Genomic DNA, 18,514 nt, shown 5'->3' on the forward strand with positions numbered 1-18,514 from the left:
TTTCAAAATCCATCAAAATCCAAATTCCTTTCTGCAAAACCCTTCCCCCCCCAATCTCTCCCGCATCCGTATGTCCCATTCCCGCGCTCCACGATTCATGTCCAGAACCAGAGCCCCAGAACCCCAGAACCCAGATGCCACACTGCGGCATTTTACATCCCATTCCAGATGCCACACCGCGGCATCTTACATCCCATTACGGATCTCCCACCCTCTCCAGAACCACCCACCTACTCCGTACGTACGATTCTTTACTTCTGACGTCGATGGTCGACGCGGTCGGTCGGTCATCAGCGCCCTCCGACAATTTCCAGGATCTGGGTCAGGCTGAGCGAGAATTCAAGACGAACCTGGAGTACCTTGCAGGGCCTCGGCGGCCCCCTGGTAGACAAATTCCGACGGTCGCTGTCAGTGCCAACGTCATATGAGTTCGACGAGATGCAAGAATATCATCAGTACTTCCTACACGGTCTGCCTTGTAACAAACATGGTACTCACAAGAAGCAAGCAAGCATGCATGGCAAGAAAACTAACTTCCCTTAGGAGAGGAGGAAAAAACTCACCCAGCAATGGTGTATCGAGCGTTCCAAAACATACACCTACCTCTACTATTCGCGTCAGGAACTCTCGTAGTCAATGTAAATCCGTCGTTCTACCACCCATTGATACAGCTCGATTAATTGACAATCCTAATCCCGTACAGTACTTACTCATGCTCATAATATATACCCTCCTAGAAGTTCTCCGTACGGCACGGCACAAAAGACCATGGTGCTGTCGTAAATCAAACAAGCTTCGCTTCATTGAACCACCCACCGCTAGCCACGACCAATGTACCAACACATGCCAATCACATATTCAACTTGATCAATCCTTCTACCCATTTCTTCGCATCAACACCGACACCTTCACTTACACCCTTTGCGTTGGTCGCGCCGACGCTGCCGGTGCTATTCTGTCCATACCCATCCTGACTTGAGCCGCTGACGTCGCGAGCACGAGGCTGTTCACGGAGAAGCCACCTCCCTGATGACCCACTGGCTCCCGATTGTGCCCTAGACGTGTCTCTGCCTCCGCCGCGATCTTGCGATTTCCTCACCAGCATCGCCTCCATGTCCGTTCCCGCATCAACAGGGGTCACTGAATTGGCAGTACGAACCTTCATCCACATAACCCACCACCCTCTAGCTGTCTTCACAGTCCGCTCCAAATCAGCGGCATCGGCACCCTGACCACCGGTACCATGAACCGAGCGAGTGGCAGCCCAGAGATTCAAAATGTGCGTATACACATTCAGCGCCTCTACGCGCGTCCAATCACTCTTTACAAGTGCCGACTTGGATTTCTCAGGACCGCTCGTAGACGAGCCAATCGGTATACCAAGCGTGTACCATGAGCCCGAAACAGTGACAGATCCGCCTGATGTACGATGTAAGCCTTCTGCCGCGAGACTGCCAGGGACGGGAATGTTAGGTATAGATATGCGTAAAGTCATCTTGGCTGGGTCGTAGATCAAGTCGTGAATCTCGGGGAGTTCTCTCTGAGGAGTTCCGTTTGCCGAAGAATCCGGGGAGGGCAGTAGTGCTTCTCTGACGCGGTCCTTCCATCTTTCAGGATCGGTGCTCCGTAACAGACTTTTCTGAAGCGGACCTAGTGTATGATGAATCGCTCGATAAAATCCTGGAACAGTGAGGTTCGGGGTGCGTAGCTGGAACAAGAAAACGAAGATGAACGGTTGGTGGACGTAAACTGCGACCTGGACCTTTTCATGGGTAAGACGCAACCGCTGAGCACCGTCAACTGAGGCAGCCGCACTAGTTTTGCCTTCGGCAGATTCTGGGTTATCGCTCATGCTGTTGTGCAGTGAGCTAGGCCTTTCTGCATCTGTCAACTGAGTTTGTCGGAAGGGAGACATCTCTATTGTCAATGTACGCAGAAAGATACGATTTGATTTGCTGCTGGAAGGTGACGCAGGTAATGTTCCAGTATCATGATCCTGTTCCGGGGATCTTGCCGACCCATCGTCTTCGTCTTCAAACTCAGTGTTCTCAAGGTCTCCTGAGAGTCCAACGAGGAATTTCCCGATCGACTGTTCCAATCTCTGGAGAAAAGGCGTCTCTTCATCGCTGACTTCAGGAGTAGGATCCATTTCCTGAAGCTGGGCCCCCCTTTCATCAGGGGATTTCGAAGCATCGTTAGTATCAGCGGTAGCGTCCACGGAGTCTTTTGCGGCACTGAATCCTCTCGGGTTCAAGGTCCAGCTTGAGCCATACCCAAGGCTCAGGTACTTCATCATGCTGTCAGCGCCAAACAAGGACCCTGATTCCGCTTGCTTCTGGCTTGAACCTTCAGCGGGTTGAGGGCTTGTTTCCTGCGAAGCCTCTCTGGCTCTAGCGGTCGCGTCGTTGAGAGAGCGTTCCACTGCGCTGACCAGAGGGGGTGGTATACCCGGGGGGGCTGCATTGTTTTCCATGGCCTTCCGTCTGAGATCGGGTGCCTTATTTCTGAGCGAGCCAAGTTTTGGATGAACCTCTTCTCTTTGTTGTTTGCGAGCCCGATCTGAATCCCGGGAGGAATCACTCCTTGCGCTCCGCTTTTTCCTTCGACGCTTCGATCGAGACGTGGGATTATCGCCCACCCCGTACGCGGCTTCGCCATGCATATATATCGACTCCATCCATTTTGAAACAGTGATTAGCGAGCGCTTCGAAATACCGCCCATTCCGGAAAATATGATCCCATCTTGAGCTCTTGGGTCTTCATCATTTCCAAGCCAAGGTGCAAAATCAGTGGTTGCAAGAGTCGCGTGTGGCTCATTGTCTTGCTTCTCGGCAAGCTCTGCGACCGGAGCATCTCCGTAGCGCCCAACGATGAGATCTAGAAGGCCCTCAGTGCGACTGACAAACCCTTCTAGAACCTCTCTTTCACCGCTACCCCATTCTTCCTCACCCACTCCTATGCCGAGTTCTCCTCCCCCGGAGAGCTTGACCGCGTCGTAAAGATCAGCGGCTGGATTCCCATGCAACAGGACATCCCAATTCCAGATGAATCGAGTCCAGTATCGGTCCAACTGGTAGCAAAATAGCCGCCTGTTGTTTTCATGCTTTTTCCATAGCTCGGATAGAGAGGATGCGTGATGCAACAGAAAGCCGCGATACGCTTGGACGAGCTGAGCGAGAAGTAGGTGGGATGGCGATACCTCTCGAGACGAGTACTCGACGGGAGCTGCAGCGTCGGACTCATTCAATCTTGCATCCTTGCCCAGATTCGACGTTTTCCTCGTGTTCTGGGCCGTTGCAGCGATTGGTAATTGGGTGAGATCAATCGAAGCAAGTATCCACCATTGGGGTTCGACTTCTTTGAGGACGACGCGCGCCTTTTCAGTCTCTATAGATTCTAATGGTTTGCCGTCTGAGAAGTTTCTGCCAAAACGACAGTCAGACCTGGTTATCACAGTTGTGATCTTGAGGTAGGAAGAGTTTCAGAACTGCAGGATGCTGCAGAGTATGATTGAGCTGCTGCCTACCTACTTCACAAAATTCACCATTCCCTGGGCCAGGCCAACTTGCCGTAGCCTTTCATGTTGTTCTGCTTCTTCATGGTGCAGATAGTCTTGTCCTACAGTCTGTCGATGTTTCCCTGTGTCCGCTACCCCTTCCTGCTGCTGGCGGCCCAGTCTCTCTTCAGGCTCTCGAGAATAGTAGAAAACAATTTGATCACGAACGGTCTCGTCGGTGGGCCCGAGGGACGGGTTGTAGATGGCAAAATAAGACAATTGAGCTGGGATTACACGGTGCGTGCCGCTCTGGGTAGACATCATCGGGGGCGCAGTCGAAGGAGACGCATGCTGGACGCAATTGGGATGCCCAACCTGTCGCTGTTGACCGAGTCAGATATCGGTAGCGATATGTTTGGCAGGCGCATGACGAGCATCGCTTCACACTGAGCGGATGGAGATCATTTTCCCTGCGTTTACGACGAGGCTGGATTTGCACGTGATCTCGCTCGGCAGAACTCAGCCTCGCAAAACAGCGCACGTGCTGTTGCAACAAAGGTCAAGGAATGCGAGCTGTACGCTCCAGTGACTGCTAATGAGGCATGTAAGGTGTCTCGGTCCCGTCAAAGACTATTCGCATTGCTCCAAATGACATGCTTACTGTCATACGTCGCACGATAGCATTACAGTCACCTAGCGAGCAGTGGACATGGCTCAACGTGATTTGCGGAGGGGATGATGTTAAGTTGAAAGAGTGGCACGCAATATTCGTGGCGCTTTCGCATCGATCTTGGGTTACTTCTCGGCCCGCTAAGCTTAGAGCGAAGCCTGAACCCCTTTCATGGCTGAATGGGAGAAAGTTTTGTTAGGACAACATGGTCGGGGATATTGAGATTAGCGCTCATAGAATAAATGGAACCTAAAAGCCTCAGACACAACGCCGTGTATGGATTTCCTATTTCGATGATGACTCGACATGTCTCGACTGTAAACGCCGTCATGCAGGGATTACCGTCCGAGATTGCCCATCCTTCAGCCTCTGTGCAATTCTCGTACTGATTGCGATCAACCATCAACCCATCCTTCGCTCGATAAGGAAAACAAAACTAATGTATCAGCGCTGACAAAGCAGCACAATCAAGCCACCGATCCCGGCCTGGGTCGAAGCAAGAACAAGGGGGTGGTGTGGTGTTGGATGGATAATAGCACCTGCTGGTGATATCCTGGTATGGAGCTTGGGGGCTCATGGGGTCCATCAAGATGTTGTCACAGGGTATTCAATGATTGTTTACAAGATCAAGCACTTCTTGGACTTGCCCCTTCCTCTGGTCAACAAGGCGGCACGGGTCGCAGATTCAAAGACTTCGCGAACACCCTGGTTTGTCTTGGCCGAGCATTCCAGGTATTTGTAGGCGCCAATCTTCTTACGGACTTCCTCACCCTAATGCGAATCATCGTTAGCATGTGGGCGAGATCTATACAAACGATAGAAACAGCATACCTGCTCAGGCGTGACGGGTTTCTGGGATGTCTTGGCCAGCTCTTCAATGGTCTTGGGGTCGTGTCGCAGATCGCACTTGCAGCCGACGAGGATGATGGGAAGACCCTGGCAGAAATGGAGGACTTCGGAGATCCACTGGGTTTCGACATGTCAGCTTTGATTCATTTCATCAAGCATCAATTTGGCATCATGTACCTTCTCTTGAACGTTGTCCAGGGAATCAGGAGAGTCAATGGCAAAGCAGATCAGGATGACGTGGGAGTCAGGGTATGACAAAGGTCGAAGACGATCGTAATCTTCCTGACCAGCTGTATCCCATAAGGCCAATTCAACGTGTTTTCCATCAACCTCGACATCGGCAACGTAGTTCTCGAAGACGGTTGGGACGTAGACCTATTGCAAGGTTTAATCAGTATATGACCATTGATCGACTCTTTACGAAACGCTTTGAAGCGGGAGTCGGTGAGACGATGAGGATGGGCGATAGGAGGCATACCTCAGGGAATGTTCCCTTGGAGAAGACACTATCAAGAGATGGGTCAGTGATTTGCAAGGATATGTTGCGGGAGCAGAGAGATACTCACATCAACAGACAGGTCTTTCCGCAGGCACCATCACCAACGATAACGAGCTTGCGGCGGATCTCAGCCATGGCGGCTGCTGGTGTCTTGGTCAGATAAGGAGCCTAGGCAATAGCAATAACAACGGTCAAGTGGAGGAGAATTTGGATTCGAAAGGGTCGGGGATGGGTGAAGTCGATGATAGGGCGCGAAGATGGATGGAGAGAAAGGGTATCGTGAGAAGGTGTGAAGAGGTTGAGAGATGATTGTCAGGGAAAAGGACCTTTTCGGGGTAATTTAGTGTGGATGTAGCTAAGGCGGCCACGGGGGTTTTGGGGCTCTCGTGCTTGCAACAGACGAAGGCGAGGAGGGATCTCAGGTGGACGCACAGTTGGAAAATAGACTCGAGGGGGGTTAGAGTGAGCTGTACTGCGAGGCCGCGGATCGACAGTCGAGATGAGGCAGGGTTGAGTCGGTCAAGAATGAAAGAGATGTTGAAGGGAAGGATGGATGATTGATGATTGAACAACTGCGCAGTAACAGGGTGGACGAGTGAGTGGCATGCGCAGGCAGAATGAGCCGAATCATGGCACACAACAGCGCAGGCGAAACAGGGTCTGGGCCAACGCGAATTCTTCCCCCGAGCAACGTCGTTGGGGGGTCCGCTTTAGTTGGCCCAGGGGAAGCACAGGGGCTGCGAGGCCCTGGGAAGCCCAGGTCAACCCAGCATTAGGCCGCACTCCGGGCGGCCTAGGCGCGTTTTAGGCGCCATGATAAACCCCTGATAGACCTGCAAGGTATTTATCTTCTCCCTGACCGCCCTTCGATCTGCATTATCGATCCGTCATCATCCACATTGTTGCCTACACGTCCGCAGTACGAGACAGTCCTTATCTTTGTGGCACTATGTCAACCGTACCGACCGACACTACGGAGCATGCCCAGATACCTGCCTAGGTATTCATTGTCGATTCGCCTGTATCCTCGGCTCCCTTCAGGCGCCGTCCTCCATGTGTCCGTCTTCGAGCGATTTCACCGATGTCACTACAGTCTACCAGCTACAGCCATTGATGGCAAGACGACTCGGCTGCTCTGACGCTGGGGCGGCTGAAATGGTGCCACGCGTCTCTCCCTCTACTGCACATCATACAGTAAGCTATCCCCGGCGCTCGAGAGCCATCTGTTTCGGGTTGGCGGAGTGCGTGGGCGCCAAGGTCGATTGCCCCAGCAGCCTGATGCGCCCGAGCAGCATGGTGAGCCTAGTGAGCCTACCAAACACCACAAGGAGAATCTTGAAACGCCCTTATTACGGTATTACCCGTTGGCATGTACCCAGGCACTGTACGTTGAAGAGATTCCCGAACTACAAGTACCAACATAGCATCTCTTTTCACCAGGTGCGAGAGGCCTCGAATCCCTGCTGCGTCAGGCAAAATATCCCTGTTCATGATTACCGTTGGGTGATCGGGACCTAGTTTGATGAGAACGACAAGGTTGTACAAACTGGATCTCGCCAATAATGCTGATATCATCTGAACGCGATATTGTATCCAGACAGCCACAGCTCATGAACCCTACGAGCCACTCGTACTTGCGAACCCATGTCATACCCTTGCTCCTTGTCCACACCTCCCAACCGGAGGAAATGTCCACATGTTCAGCTGAACGGAGGCGCGGCCTGGTGGATTGAAAGATGATCTTCCCAGCTGACGGACAAGCTTTGAGATGCCCAGCCTGTGGTTCCTGACACGTTTCCGCGTCCCCGCGTACAGGACGGAGTTTCGTGTTTGCCTTCAGCTGAGATGCTCACAAAGGTTATCTCAAAATCTCACCGTCAATCATCCTTGTTCCACTTTTTGCACCTCGGGCAGTCCCAGGGTCCAAATGTTGCGTATAGGCCTTACCGAAGGCACCATTACGAGTACTGGGCTTCAGGCTGCCCATTTCACCCGCCTGAGCTCTCTCAGGATCTTCCTTGATTTCCTTACAAGGACTCTTGCACGGCTATTCGATTGTGCGTGGCTTTCGTGTGGCTGGTGGGCTGAGCATCTTGACTCACCGAAAGAGTAGGAATGCCCCGCTGCGTTCACGTCTACCCGACTTTCTTGTTCTTTTTCCATGCTCTGCACCATGCACTGCAGCGCATGCAAAGGTCGATGACTGTAGACCCTCTCCACAAGGCACGACGTGATCGGGATTTGTCCGAACTTTGCAATTCATTCGCTCCAGGCCTGAACGCTGAGTCGTGCGATCATTGCTGGCTTCTTATGACTATAACTGTTGAACGATCTTGACCCGTTCTGCCATATGACTCGGGATGTAGGATTCTGAATCTGCTACACTACTGGCGAGTGGCATCAACCACAATGGGGGGACTGCTCCCAGCTAAGGTGTCTTCCATGCTAGTTGCCATTTCTCGAGGGGAACCAGCTTGTGGATTTTCCTGTGACAATGTCAATCCTAGCCACCTGCCCGGGATACGGTTCCAACGGGGCGGGCCTATACAGTATATATATATGCCATGATATACGGACCGGATTTCCACTGGAGAAATGAAATCGCCGGAGCGGCGTACGGAGTACATTAGGTGAGTTTGATGGTGATGGCAAACCTCTGGTGGTTCGATTGTTTTTCCAGCGCTTCGCGTGATGGGTCAGGCGAGATCTTGGGAGTGAGAGGAATCCTCTACCAGCCCGTCAAACCGTGGGCGTTCCCTCGTGAAATTGCAAACTCTGAGGATCACGAAGCTTTCTTCACCAGGTGAAGGGCTGTGCCTCTGCTTTTGAGAGGTGTATTTTCCAGTCTGGCATGGCCTCACGACGACCAGTAGCAGAAGTGCCTCAGAGGAGAAAGCTAAGGCAGATAGCTTGCACACCCGACCAAAACTGCTCAGCCATTCTATTGTATAATTTTGAGGAAAATTTTCTTCCTCTGCACCACCAATGCTGCTGACACAGATCTGGACAAAAAAGCCCCATGCAGAGTCGCAAGCTACGCGCTGCAGGCTTGTATGGGGACGAGGATGATCCCCACAACATATCGGCGTCCAGGAAGACCGCTAAACTTATAGACTGTACCGGACATTGGCTGATGCCGGGAGATTTATCCTAGTTCCAAGCTTTTCATCACCTTATCTACGGGACCACCGTCTGGAAGAGCTTGAGCACTTCAATGCTAGACTGGGGTACATCATCCAGGTTTGCTCCCTTTGTGGGTAAGGATGTGTGCTGGTAAAGCCAACTCCTCCTCAAGGAAGCGCGATAAATGCCTCATAGTGACCCAGCAAAGCCAGCCTGACTTGGGGACAACTATGGAGTCGGACGCTACCCCGTCACGACCAACGTGCTGGATTTGGTATTCAGTGCTTGCTTGACCAGGACGAGAACTGCAAAAGAAAGGGCCTGAAAATGCTATTCTGAGAGCTTGCTTGCACGAGTGCCTTTGACTGATGACTTATTACTCCCGTGAGATCAACAGGCAATAAGCGAGAACTGCTCCAGATAGAAGCGACCACTCGCAGGACGAGGGACTTTCGTTCATCGCACCCTTTGGTGCGTACAAACCATTCGATCTTGCCTGGATATGGCATTGGCCCCAATACCATTACATGCAGACCGGCAGCAGTCGTTCTCTCAGAAAAATCACCAATCATGGGTATTGTGACTGACCCGCGAAGCTAGGACTCCAGACTCTATTTACGAAGTCAATAATATTGCGAACAAAAGTCGACGGTGTCGTTCGCCATAGCCACAATCTCCCACTGGCATTCTCCTGCACGTCCCACGTCCGATCGACTGTACCATCTGCCTTTACCTTCCAATTGCCGTTAAGACTGAGGCATTTTCGTGCTGTTCATCGTGGAGGTACGAATCCTTTTCCCCATTGTCTCTTTCTGATCTATGTTTCAAGTCCATGCAGGATTACCCGTCTGTGCGTAAATCCAATCTCATGGTGGCCTTTTCGCTGTCAAGTGGTACGGGCAAGGAATTTGACCTTTTCCACATGGATCCTGCACGTCCCAATGCGACTTCAATTGCCCACGCCCACGCAAAAGCCCCTCGTTTGGCGTGGTGAAGCTTCGTGCCTGTGCCTCTTACCCAGAAAGGAGAGTTTACGCTCATCCATGGCTGTGAAGACACCCCTCGGGAAGCGATCAATGGCAACTAGAGTAAGTGTCCCACGTGCTGGGGTATCGTGGCCATCATATATCAAGGCGAGTTGATGCCCTCTGCTACCCTCTGATGCACTTGACACGACCACTCCCTTCCTCTCCTCTCCGAAGACCTCACGCGCTTTTTTGATTTTGCGTCGCCTCCCCTCCCTCAACCCGCCGCTGTCAAAATGGTTGTCGTAGGTGACTTCGAAGATGGTCCGGAGAAGGATTTCGCCGTCATCTCTCCTCAGGAATTTGACGATGAGGACCTTCCTCCCGCCCTTGCTGCGAGTCGTCGTATTCGGTACATCGACGACGAGGAGGAAGCAACGGGCGCGGCAGGGCCCTCTCGTCCACTCCGGAGGCGAAATTCCACATCCTCCGTGCACTCGTTATCGAGCGTGCGAAGCGGCCGCACTGTTGATCCTACCCTCATACTCCCTGTCCAATATCGGACCTTGAGCTACACCATCGCCAACGCGGATGAAAGCACAGCTGCCAAATCGAAGGACGCACGAGACAAAGCTGCCATCGGTACGATGAGCCACGCTCCTCTCCATACCACAGTCTGCTAATAGGATATAGATGTCGGAAATCTCGAGTGGCATTTACTCAACACCGAAGAGGTCTGCAAGAGACTGAAGACTTCCGTGCAGTCAGGTCTTTCTTCGTCCGAGGTCAAGGAGAAGACGGCTGAATTCGGCCGCAATGTTCCATCACCACCGCCGTCGAGACTGGCGCAAAAGATCTTTGGCTACTTCTTCGGCGGCTTCGGGTCCATTCTGCTCGTTGGCGGGATCCTCGTCATGATCTCGTGGAAGCCGCTCGGTCAGCCACCTGCCGCGGCAAACCTAGCCCTCGGGATTGTCCTGTTTGCGGTTTTCGTGATCCAGGCAGCGTTCAATGCATGGCAGGACTTCTCATCGTCACGAGTCATGAACAGCATCACCGGCATGTTACCAGAGGACTGTATTGTCTTGCGTGACGGAGGTAGGCAGACTGTCCAGGCCCCAGACGTTGTGCCAGGAGATATTCTCTTCTTCAAAGCCGGCAACAAGCTTCCTGCGGATGTCCGGTTTGTCGAGGTCTCTTCAGATGCCAAGTTCGATCGAAGTATCTTGACGGGAGAATCAGCACCGGTGCCCGCCCTTGTGGAATCCTCGGAGAAGAATTACCTGGAGACTCGATCCATCGGTATGCAGGGTACGCATTGTACTTCTGGAAGTGGCGTCGGCATCGTCGTCAGCACGGGAGACAATACGGTTTTCGGCCATATCGCCAAACTCACCAGTCAACCCTCCACGGGACGAACAACCCTCCAGAAGGAGATTCTCCGCTTCGTCATCATCATTGTCTCTTTGATGGTCGCAATGAACATTATCGTCATTGCTGTCTGGGCTGGCTACATTCGACACGAGCATCCACACTTCATCAACGTTCCGACGCTCATTGTCGACATTGTCAGTGTGGCCATCGCATTCGTCCCAGAAGGTCTTCCCATTGCTCTGACCGCATCATTGACAATCACGGCAAACATCATGAAGAAGAACAATATCCTCTGCAAATCACTCAAGACCGTCGAGACGCTCGGCTCAGTCTCTGTACTTCTCTCGGACAAGACAGGCACGCTCACCAAGAACCTGATGGTCGTCACAGACTGCCTCATTGGATTCCGCACGCTGACAGCAGGTGAAGCCGTGAAAGAAACCACGGAAGAAAAGTCTGAGGGTCCGCGGAGGAAAGCTCTCGAGCAACTCAGAGTCGTGTCGGCCGTTTGCAATGCTGGCGAATTCGATCCAACCACGGTTCACCTTCCTCTGGCTCAAAGAAAGATCATCGCAGATGCCACCGACCAAGCTATTCTGAGGCTGTCAGAAAGCCTGGGCCGGGTGTCGGAGTCTCGCGCCATGTGGCGGAAGAGATTCGATCTCGCATTCAATTCGAAGAACAAATTCGCCTTGCGAGTATCGTCGGCCGAATCCGTGGCGGCAGCGGAGCTGGCCATGGGTACTGACGAGAACGCAGCTTTCAACATTCAGCGCGACATGCTGCTCATGATCAAAGGCGCACCGGACATCCTTTTGCCTCGGTGCTCTACGTACGTCGGCGAGGATGGCGAAGTTCACGAGCTCGACGAAGGGGTACGCGTCTCGATCGAGGCGACCAAGGACGCATGGTCAAGCGAGGGCAAGCGCGTGCTCCTCCTTGCTCGCAAGCCTCTCCACGGCGACGTCGTCAAGACAGATCCCAGCGACAACGACTTTGAGGCCGAGGCAATCCAGCACGCTCGAAAGGGACTTACGCTCATCTCTCTGGTCGGCATAGTCGACCCGCCACGCGACGAAGTTCCGACTGTCATTGCGACTCTCCGCAGGGCAGGGATCCGCACGATGATGGTCACTGGAGACTTTAAGCTCACGGCCCAAGCCATCGCGAGGTCGTGCGGCATCATCACCGTCCCCGACGCCCAGGTGCACACCGCGGCCAACCTACCTCGTTTCCCTCCGCAGGAGGTCGAGAGCAGCAAGCCTCTGTCGAGATTCTCCATGTCGCGACAACCCAAGAAGACGCTCCTGCCCGCTGAGACGAAAGCCATCGTGCTCACGGGTCCCGAGTTGATCACGCTGCTCCCGCACCAGTGGCACGCGCTGACGACACAGTACACCGAGGTCGTCTTCTCGCGGACGACGCCCGACCAGAAGCTGCGCATCGTGCGCGAGTTCCAGTCGCGGCGGTACGTGGTGGCCATGACGGGCGACGGGGTCAACGACGCGCCCAGCCTGAAACAGGCCGACATTGGCATTGCGCCGTCGTCCGGCTCCGACATTGCCATCGAGGCCTCGGACATGGTCCTGCTGGACTCGTTCTCGGCGATCCCCGAGGCGGTGCTGTATGGGCGCGTGGTGTTTGACAACCTGAAGAAGACGATCGCGTACCTCCTCCCCGCGGGCTCGTTCGCCGAGTTCTGGCCCGTCATGACGAGCGTCGTGTTCGGCCTCCCGCAGGTGCTGTCCAGCTTCCTCATGATCGTCATCTGCTGTTTCACCGACTGCGTGACGGCGACGATGCTCGCGTACGAGGCGCCCGAGGCCAACGTCATGCTCCGCCCGCCGCGCGACGTCCACGCCGACCGCCTCGTCGACTGGCGCCTGCTCCTCCAGGCCTACGGGCTCGTCGGCATCCTCGAGACCGTCAGCGCCTTCGCCATGAGTTACTGGTACCTGGCGCGCAAGGGGCTCTCGTTTGGCTCCCTGTGGTGGGCCTTCGGCAACATCTCCACCCCGCCCGGCATGACGGACGACGAGGTGTCGCACCATCTCACCGTCGCCAGCTCCGTGTACTTTGTGACGCTCGTTGTCATGCAGTGGTTCAACGTCATGGCCCTGCGCACGAGGCACCTGTCCATCTTCCAGCACCCGCCGCTGTTCAACAAGCTGACGCAGAATTGGCTGTTGTTCCCGGCGCTGCTGTTTGCCTTGGTCGTCGCGCTGATCTTCACCTTCGTCCCTGGTATGACGGACCTGGGCTGCGCTCATGTCCCCGTTGAACATTGGTTCCTGCCCATGACGTTCGGAATAGGGCTTTTGGGTCTGGACGAGCTGAGGAAGATGATGGTCAGGAGATATCCCAAGGGATTCTGGGCGAGAATAGCATGGTAGACGTGGTCGTCATGGTATGAATGGGCTGATTGCCCACCTACCACTGTACATCCTTTGACGGACAATGATAATCTACTGCGAGATGCAGTAGGTGCACTTAACTATGACACTCACGATAAATAGAGAGATAGAAGGAAATAAATGTGGCAAAAGAAGGTCCCCCATATGACGGTCCAGAACGGATCAGAGAGACGGATGAGTACTCGCGTTCTCCCGCCTGGATCATCAGGGACTCGGTGTTAATGGACCGACAGGCGGCAGAAGACGCTCCTCTGAGGACGCGGAGGCGTCAACGACGAAAGGTGAAGGCTCTCGTTCTCGGTCGTTTTCCTTCGTCTGAACAGTCCGAAGGGAAACAGTGTGAGGTGAAAGGATTCGGAAACACTTTACGGTCCCTTGGGGTCAGACTTCTTTAGAAGCTGGTCAATGAACACTTTCCATGACTACTCCTCAGGGGAACTCTTCCCAAGAGGTGATCGTTCTCGTTGTAGAAACGCGGCGGACAGAACCCCTCACATGACAAGACACTCCTGAGCTTCCCTTATTCTTCGTTGCAACACCATCCTTTTTCTCTGTTCAAACGCAACCTGTCGCTTCAGCTGCTCGTGACGGGCCGCATCTTGCTCAACTCGTGCCCGTAGAAGTTCGACCTCGTGTTGATGCGGCGTGGATTGCACCTGTCCCGATTCATCTTCATACTGCCTTCTCCGCATCAAAAATTCACTTTCTAACCTCTCGTGTCGGCTTTGAGCTTTTGTCGTGCCACGCGTTCACGATCCAGACGCTGCTCAAGAGCACGCCGTTCTTTTTCCAGTTGAGCTTCAAGTTCTCTATCATGTGCTTCCAGTGCTTCCATCAGTTCTTCTCTTACGCTCGCTAGTTCCGCCTCGTACCTTTTTTGTACCGCTTCCAGGCGGACTTGCAATTCTGCACCGGCCGAAGTTCGATCCAGACTCTTACCTTCGTCCACCAGCTCCTTTTGCAGGGTCAGAATCATCGTCCCTTGGCCACCACTTCGCTTTCTTGCGAACATGTTGATGATCTGCTCTGCAGAGTCCCGGTCACGTTGACGGAACAAGACACTGCCCTTTTCAATCCAAGAACCCCAGATGTCCTCCTTGTTCGCAAGTTCCGATTCGCGCTCAGCGCCAAGAACTTCATCGATCTGGTCCCAGAAAGTCGTAGCGAGGACGACATGAGGGAGGGCATCCTTTCCGCAAATACGTCGCCATAGCCGTTGATTAAGCATTGACGCTCCGCCGAATCTCACATCTATGATTCGATGGAGATAAATGATTCCGGTCAATAGAAAGTTCCTCTGATATGCATCACGCAGCCAGATTGCGATATCGGATAAAACATCCGAGTCAGATTTGTAGGTATCATCGAAGCCGGGGGTATCAATCATGAAAAACCTGCGGATCGAGGGGGAGTGGCATTTGTAGATGCTCACGGTATTTGTGCCTGCACCAGATTAGGATACCTCTGCCTCGTATTGATGCCCGAATAGATCTGGACTTTACATGAATCTAGGCCGTGGCCAATGATGACACTCGTTTCGGAGAACTGAGAGATAAAAGTACTCTTTCCGCTTCCGGTTACACCGACAACTGCAATGACGATGTCATCAGGCCTGTCGAATTTGAGTTAGCCTCCACATTCGAAGAGCACCTGGATGTGAAGCAAGATGCATGAATTCGGGCTTACCTGACATCGTAATCATCTTGTTCACTGGGCTGTTTAGTCTCCGAGACGAGAGATACGGCGCCCAGTTCGGCATCTAGAATGTTCAGGCTTTCTGGTCCGTCGGTGGGACTCGATTGGCTGACTAGTGCGTTGTCCGACGAGGTTGTTGCTGAGGCAGAGACCGAAGCACCATCTCCCACTGCCGGACCGGCGATCGAGAAACGAGCGTCAACCTTCAGTTCGATATCTTGAGCAATGATGTGGGCAGGCACAAGATAAGCCACTGTCTCCGAGGGCTCCTCTGCTATAATGTGGCCTAACCAGAAACCTTCTGCCGCGTCAATCACCCATGATCCGCTGTCGCCGAACACTGTAAAAGATGAGCTGAGCTATGGTGAGCGCTCCATTCAAGTGGGAAAACTTACCAAGTCCTCGGTCTAGACGGACACTGAGAACCTCACCAAATCTTCTTTGTCCGTCAGACCTGTAAAAAGAGGGCGTCGAGCTCACGGTGCCCTGCATAGCCCCCTTAGAAGCTGTCACAAGTAGCACACGCTGTTCTTGAGAGCTAACAACTCCCATACGGCTGACGACAAGAGGTTCACCGTTTTGTAGCACCAGTCCTGGTAGGTAGTTCAGATTTCTGGTCCTCGCTTGTACTGCTTGCGCTGGGCTTAGTTTGATTAATGCCCAATCCTTGCCATCATCCTAGTCACGTGTGGAAGATCTGAAGAGGCTACCGAGAGTCACAGAGGATTGTTGTAAAGCCCCTTGAGAGCTTCGGGACATTTCCGGTCGAACAGTACCTTGAACAGGCCCAGAGAGACCTTCTGTGTCAGTCTCAATGGTGTCCGGTTCCGTTGGCTCGTCCTGGGCCAGGGCGGCGAATAGGGAATCATCTTCATCACCAAAGCCATACATTTCGACACAGGGAAACCCAAGATTCAGAGAGGACTGAGGTCGGTCGTGTTGTTGCGACGAATTGAGCGCGTGGGCCACTGTGAGGCCGTATGGGACACCATCCAGGAACACAATGCCTCCCAGAGTGGCATTGCCACCCATCGGGGAAGGGGAAGGGCCGGACTTCTGAAAAGAAATCGACGTTCCAAAAAGCCGATGAGCTGGTTCATGACTGATTACGGTAACCTGATCATCACCAGCCTCGTCCCCATCGTGTGGAGATGTTCCTGGTGAGATTCTGCTGGGCGCTCGGGCCGCTGTTATTAGCACGAACAGCGGATTTGATTTCTTGAAGATCTTCCACTCGTCGCTTGAGCGGATGATTTTGTCCACCTTCCTGCAAAAGCTCTCGTCGGGGCTGTGGAGTATGATGGCCGGATAGATTTTGTATTCAGAGCGTCCGACCATGCAGCACGTGTATCTCGCCCTGGGTCCCAACATAAGGTCCGGGTCATTTTCCAGATATATATTAAGCTGCGGTTTGAATTGGGTAACGAATATCTGATACGCCGGCCCTGCCTGCAGCGCAGTCCAGCACCTGATGGTCTGGACGAAGCTTCTTGTAACCTTTGGGCTTGCCGCAAGGGGAGTGAGCTCCAGCCCGCGAGACAAGTCTGGATCTGGCCAGTATCCAGTCCATATTGCCATTCTATTGTACTAATCTTTTGTCTGGGTAGGAACGAGGTACGCGATCGTCCGAGGGAGCAACAAGAAAGGGCGATTTCGGGCGATTTGGAGGTACAATTTGGTTGCGAGACGCCCTTCTTAAGGCCAACGCTGTCAACCGACCCGAATTACCGGTAGCGACAGAACAGCGTACGGAGGATGCGACAGCAGCGCAGGAAGCGATGTCAAAGTCCCGGCCCGTCGCGACAGCCTGACGGATGCTGCGCCAGTGGCCGCTTGCTAGATTTAGCGAATGCCCGCCGATGACCCCTGAATACGGGGTAAGACAGACAGTGACCTATCATTGGGCGGGATGAACAGCGAGAACTCCTCAAGCCCCAGCCATCTTCGATGAAGACCACGTCTCGACTTCTCTTTCTTGCTTTCTCACTCGGTGTTCAGAGGTAAACCTTGTAGGGAGGCCCTCATGGCGCTTCAGGCACAGGTTCCTATTCCTGGACCTGGGCTGGAGCTGAACATCCACCTGCCACTTTCTCCGCCGGCTCGCAAGAGCATTATCAATGATTGCTGGAACGCAGGCTTGAACGACAGAGACTTCGCAAGACAATACAAAAATTTCCAGCCTTACTTTGAGAACTACGAGAGTCTCTGTCAGAGCTGCTCTCCGGATGATCTCGGGCAGCTACGACATTCCGACCTGCTCGGGGCTTTCAATCGAATAGTAACCCAGAGTCGAAATACGTGCATCGGGGAGCTCAAGGCCTTGCTCTTGACCTTTCCTGCTCCCTTCTCCCAGCCACAAGATGCAGACGAATTCGTCCGCATGTGGATAGACACCACGGCAGAGTGTCTTCTCCTGCTCGACGTCCATTCGTGGGCAGGCAACCAGACTCTGAAGGAATTCCTCGAGGTCGAATTTGCGACACAGAAAACCAGCAGTGGACCATATGCACCTTTCTCGAAAGTTCCATGCGAGGAACCTCGCGAAAATCTCAGGCATGCGGATACGCTGGACAAGTCTTCTGTCGAAGCATCTGGCCCTGGAAGAGAGCGAAAGGGGTGACAATCAGGTGGCAATCTTCCACCAGGCATATATGATGGATCTATTCTCCCGGAGGTATGAGTTTTTCTCCCGACAGCTGACGAAATGTTGTTCATAGTTGACCTCTTTCCAGCGGGTTATTTCCGAATGGATTGTTCGACGAGACTCGGCGTACGCTCAACATTCTCGTCCCGCTCTTTGCACCTTCCGCATCCAAATGGTTCAAGCAAGAAATGTCGGCGGGGTTCTTCTCCTCCGGACGACCGCGCTATCGGCCTGATCCCGCCGTGGCGGCGTCTGGAAGTATGAGCCAAGAACAGCGCAAGCTGGAGCATTTTACGTACTTTCGCGACCGCCTGGTCATCCTCAAAGAAGAATACGACGCTCATGAGCCTCAAAGTGTGATGCAATATTGGTATGACTACCGCAAACCAGCCCAGTGGTGGACATTCTGGATCGCTGTTCTCGTTTTCATCTTCGGAGTCACGCAGGTCATTGAGGGTGCAATACAGTGTTACAAGGCGTATCATCCCAGCACATGAGCATGACGCTCCTCGCTGGTAATTCTTAGCTTCGACATAAGCAAGTAGCAGTTTGTTTGCCGTGAGCTCCTGCTGGCTCAGCTGGCTTATGACGATGATGGAAGTGATAAGAGTCTATGCATTTATGGGCGGGAGGGCTATAATGGAGATGATGACAAGATTCTTGTTAAGTAACATCGCATTCTAGATGTGGAGGAGGCGGAAAGCTGGGAGCTCAAGGGCAGGGAGAGCGGGTTTTATACCTCATCGGTGGGGAGGGAGAGTCTCTGTCTGAACAAAGTAGAGGGA

At 53.3% G+C, this 18,514-nt stretch overlaps 6 protein-coding genes across 6 annotated transcripts; 3 read left to right on the forward strand and 3 right to left on the reverse strand.

Annotated features, from left to right (window-relative positions):
* Window positions 1-850: 850 nt before the first annotated feature.
* On the reverse strand, window positions 851-3,820 carry PV08_11561 (uncharacterized protein; the record flags this gene model as incomplete). The annotated part of the gene is made up of 2 exons (XM_016385869.1): window positions 851-3,422; window positions 3,531-3,820. 2 exons carry the CDS (start codon window positions 3,818-3,820, stop codon window positions 851-853), a joined length of 2,862 nt encoding a protein of 953 aa, XP_016230813.1.
* Window positions 3,821-4,784: 964 nt separating this feature from the next.
* On the reverse strand, window positions 4,785-5,649 carry PV08_11562 (GTP-binding protein rhoA; the record flags this gene model as incomplete). The annotated part of the gene is made up of 5 exons (XM_016385870.1): window positions 4,785-4,937; window positions 4,998-5,132; window positions 5,193-5,390; window positions 5,494-5,521; window positions 5,582-5,649. 5 exons carry the CDS (start codon window positions 5,647-5,649, stop codon window positions 4,785-4,787), a joined length of 582 nt encoding a protein of 193 aa, XP_016230814.1.
* Window positions 5,650-9,898: 4,249 nt separating this feature from the next.
* PV08_11563 (uncharacterized protein) lies at window positions 9,899-13,369 on the forward strand (the record flags this gene model as incomplete). The annotated part of the gene is made up of 2 exons (XM_016385871.1): window positions 9,899-10,244; window positions 10,296-13,369. 2 exons carry the CDS (start codon window positions 9,899-9,901, stop codon window positions 13,367-13,369), a joined length of 3,420 nt encoding a protein of 1,139 aa, XP_016230815.1.
* Window positions 13,370-14,096: 727 nt separating this feature from the next.
* Window positions 14,097-16,663, reverse strand: PV08_11564 (uncharacterized protein; the record flags this gene model as incomplete). Its single annotated transcript, XM_016385872.1, has 5 exons — window positions 14,097-14,833; window positions 14,893-15,002; window positions 15,077-15,425; window positions 15,481-15,763; window positions 15,806-16,663. The coding sequence occupies 5 exons, from the start codon at window positions 16,661-16,663 to the stop codon at window positions 14,097-14,099; spliced, it is 2,337 nt and encodes a 778-aa protein (XP_016230816.1).
* A 445-nt stretch (window positions 16,664-17,108) lies between these two features.
* Window positions 17,109-17,705, forward strand: PV08_11565 (uncharacterized protein; the record flags this gene model as incomplete). Its single annotated transcript, XM_016385873.1, has 1 exon — window positions 17,109-17,705. The coding sequence occupies one exon, from the start codon at window positions 17,109-17,111 to the stop codon at window positions 17,703-17,705; it is 597 nt and encodes a 198-aa protein (XP_016230817.1).
* A 34-nt stretch (window positions 17,706-17,739) lies between these two features.
* On the forward strand, window positions 17,740-18,226 carry PV08_11566 (uncharacterized protein; the record flags this gene model as incomplete). The annotated part of the gene is made up of 2 exons (XM_016385874.1): window positions 17,740-17,759; window positions 17,818-18,226. 2 exons carry the CDS (start codon window positions 17,740-17,742, stop codon window positions 18,224-18,226), a joined length of 429 nt encoding a protein of 142 aa, XP_016230818.1.
* Window positions 18,227-18,514: the final 288 nt, after the last annotated feature.

The sequence above is a fragment of the Exophiala spinifera genome, assembly GCF_000836115.1.
Source record: "Exophiala spinifera strain CBS 89968 unplaced genomic scaffold supercont1.9, whole genome shotgun sequence".
NCBI lineage: Eukaryota > Fungi > Ascomycota > Eurotiomycetes > Chaetothyriales > Herpotrichiellaceae > Exophiala > Exophiala spinifera.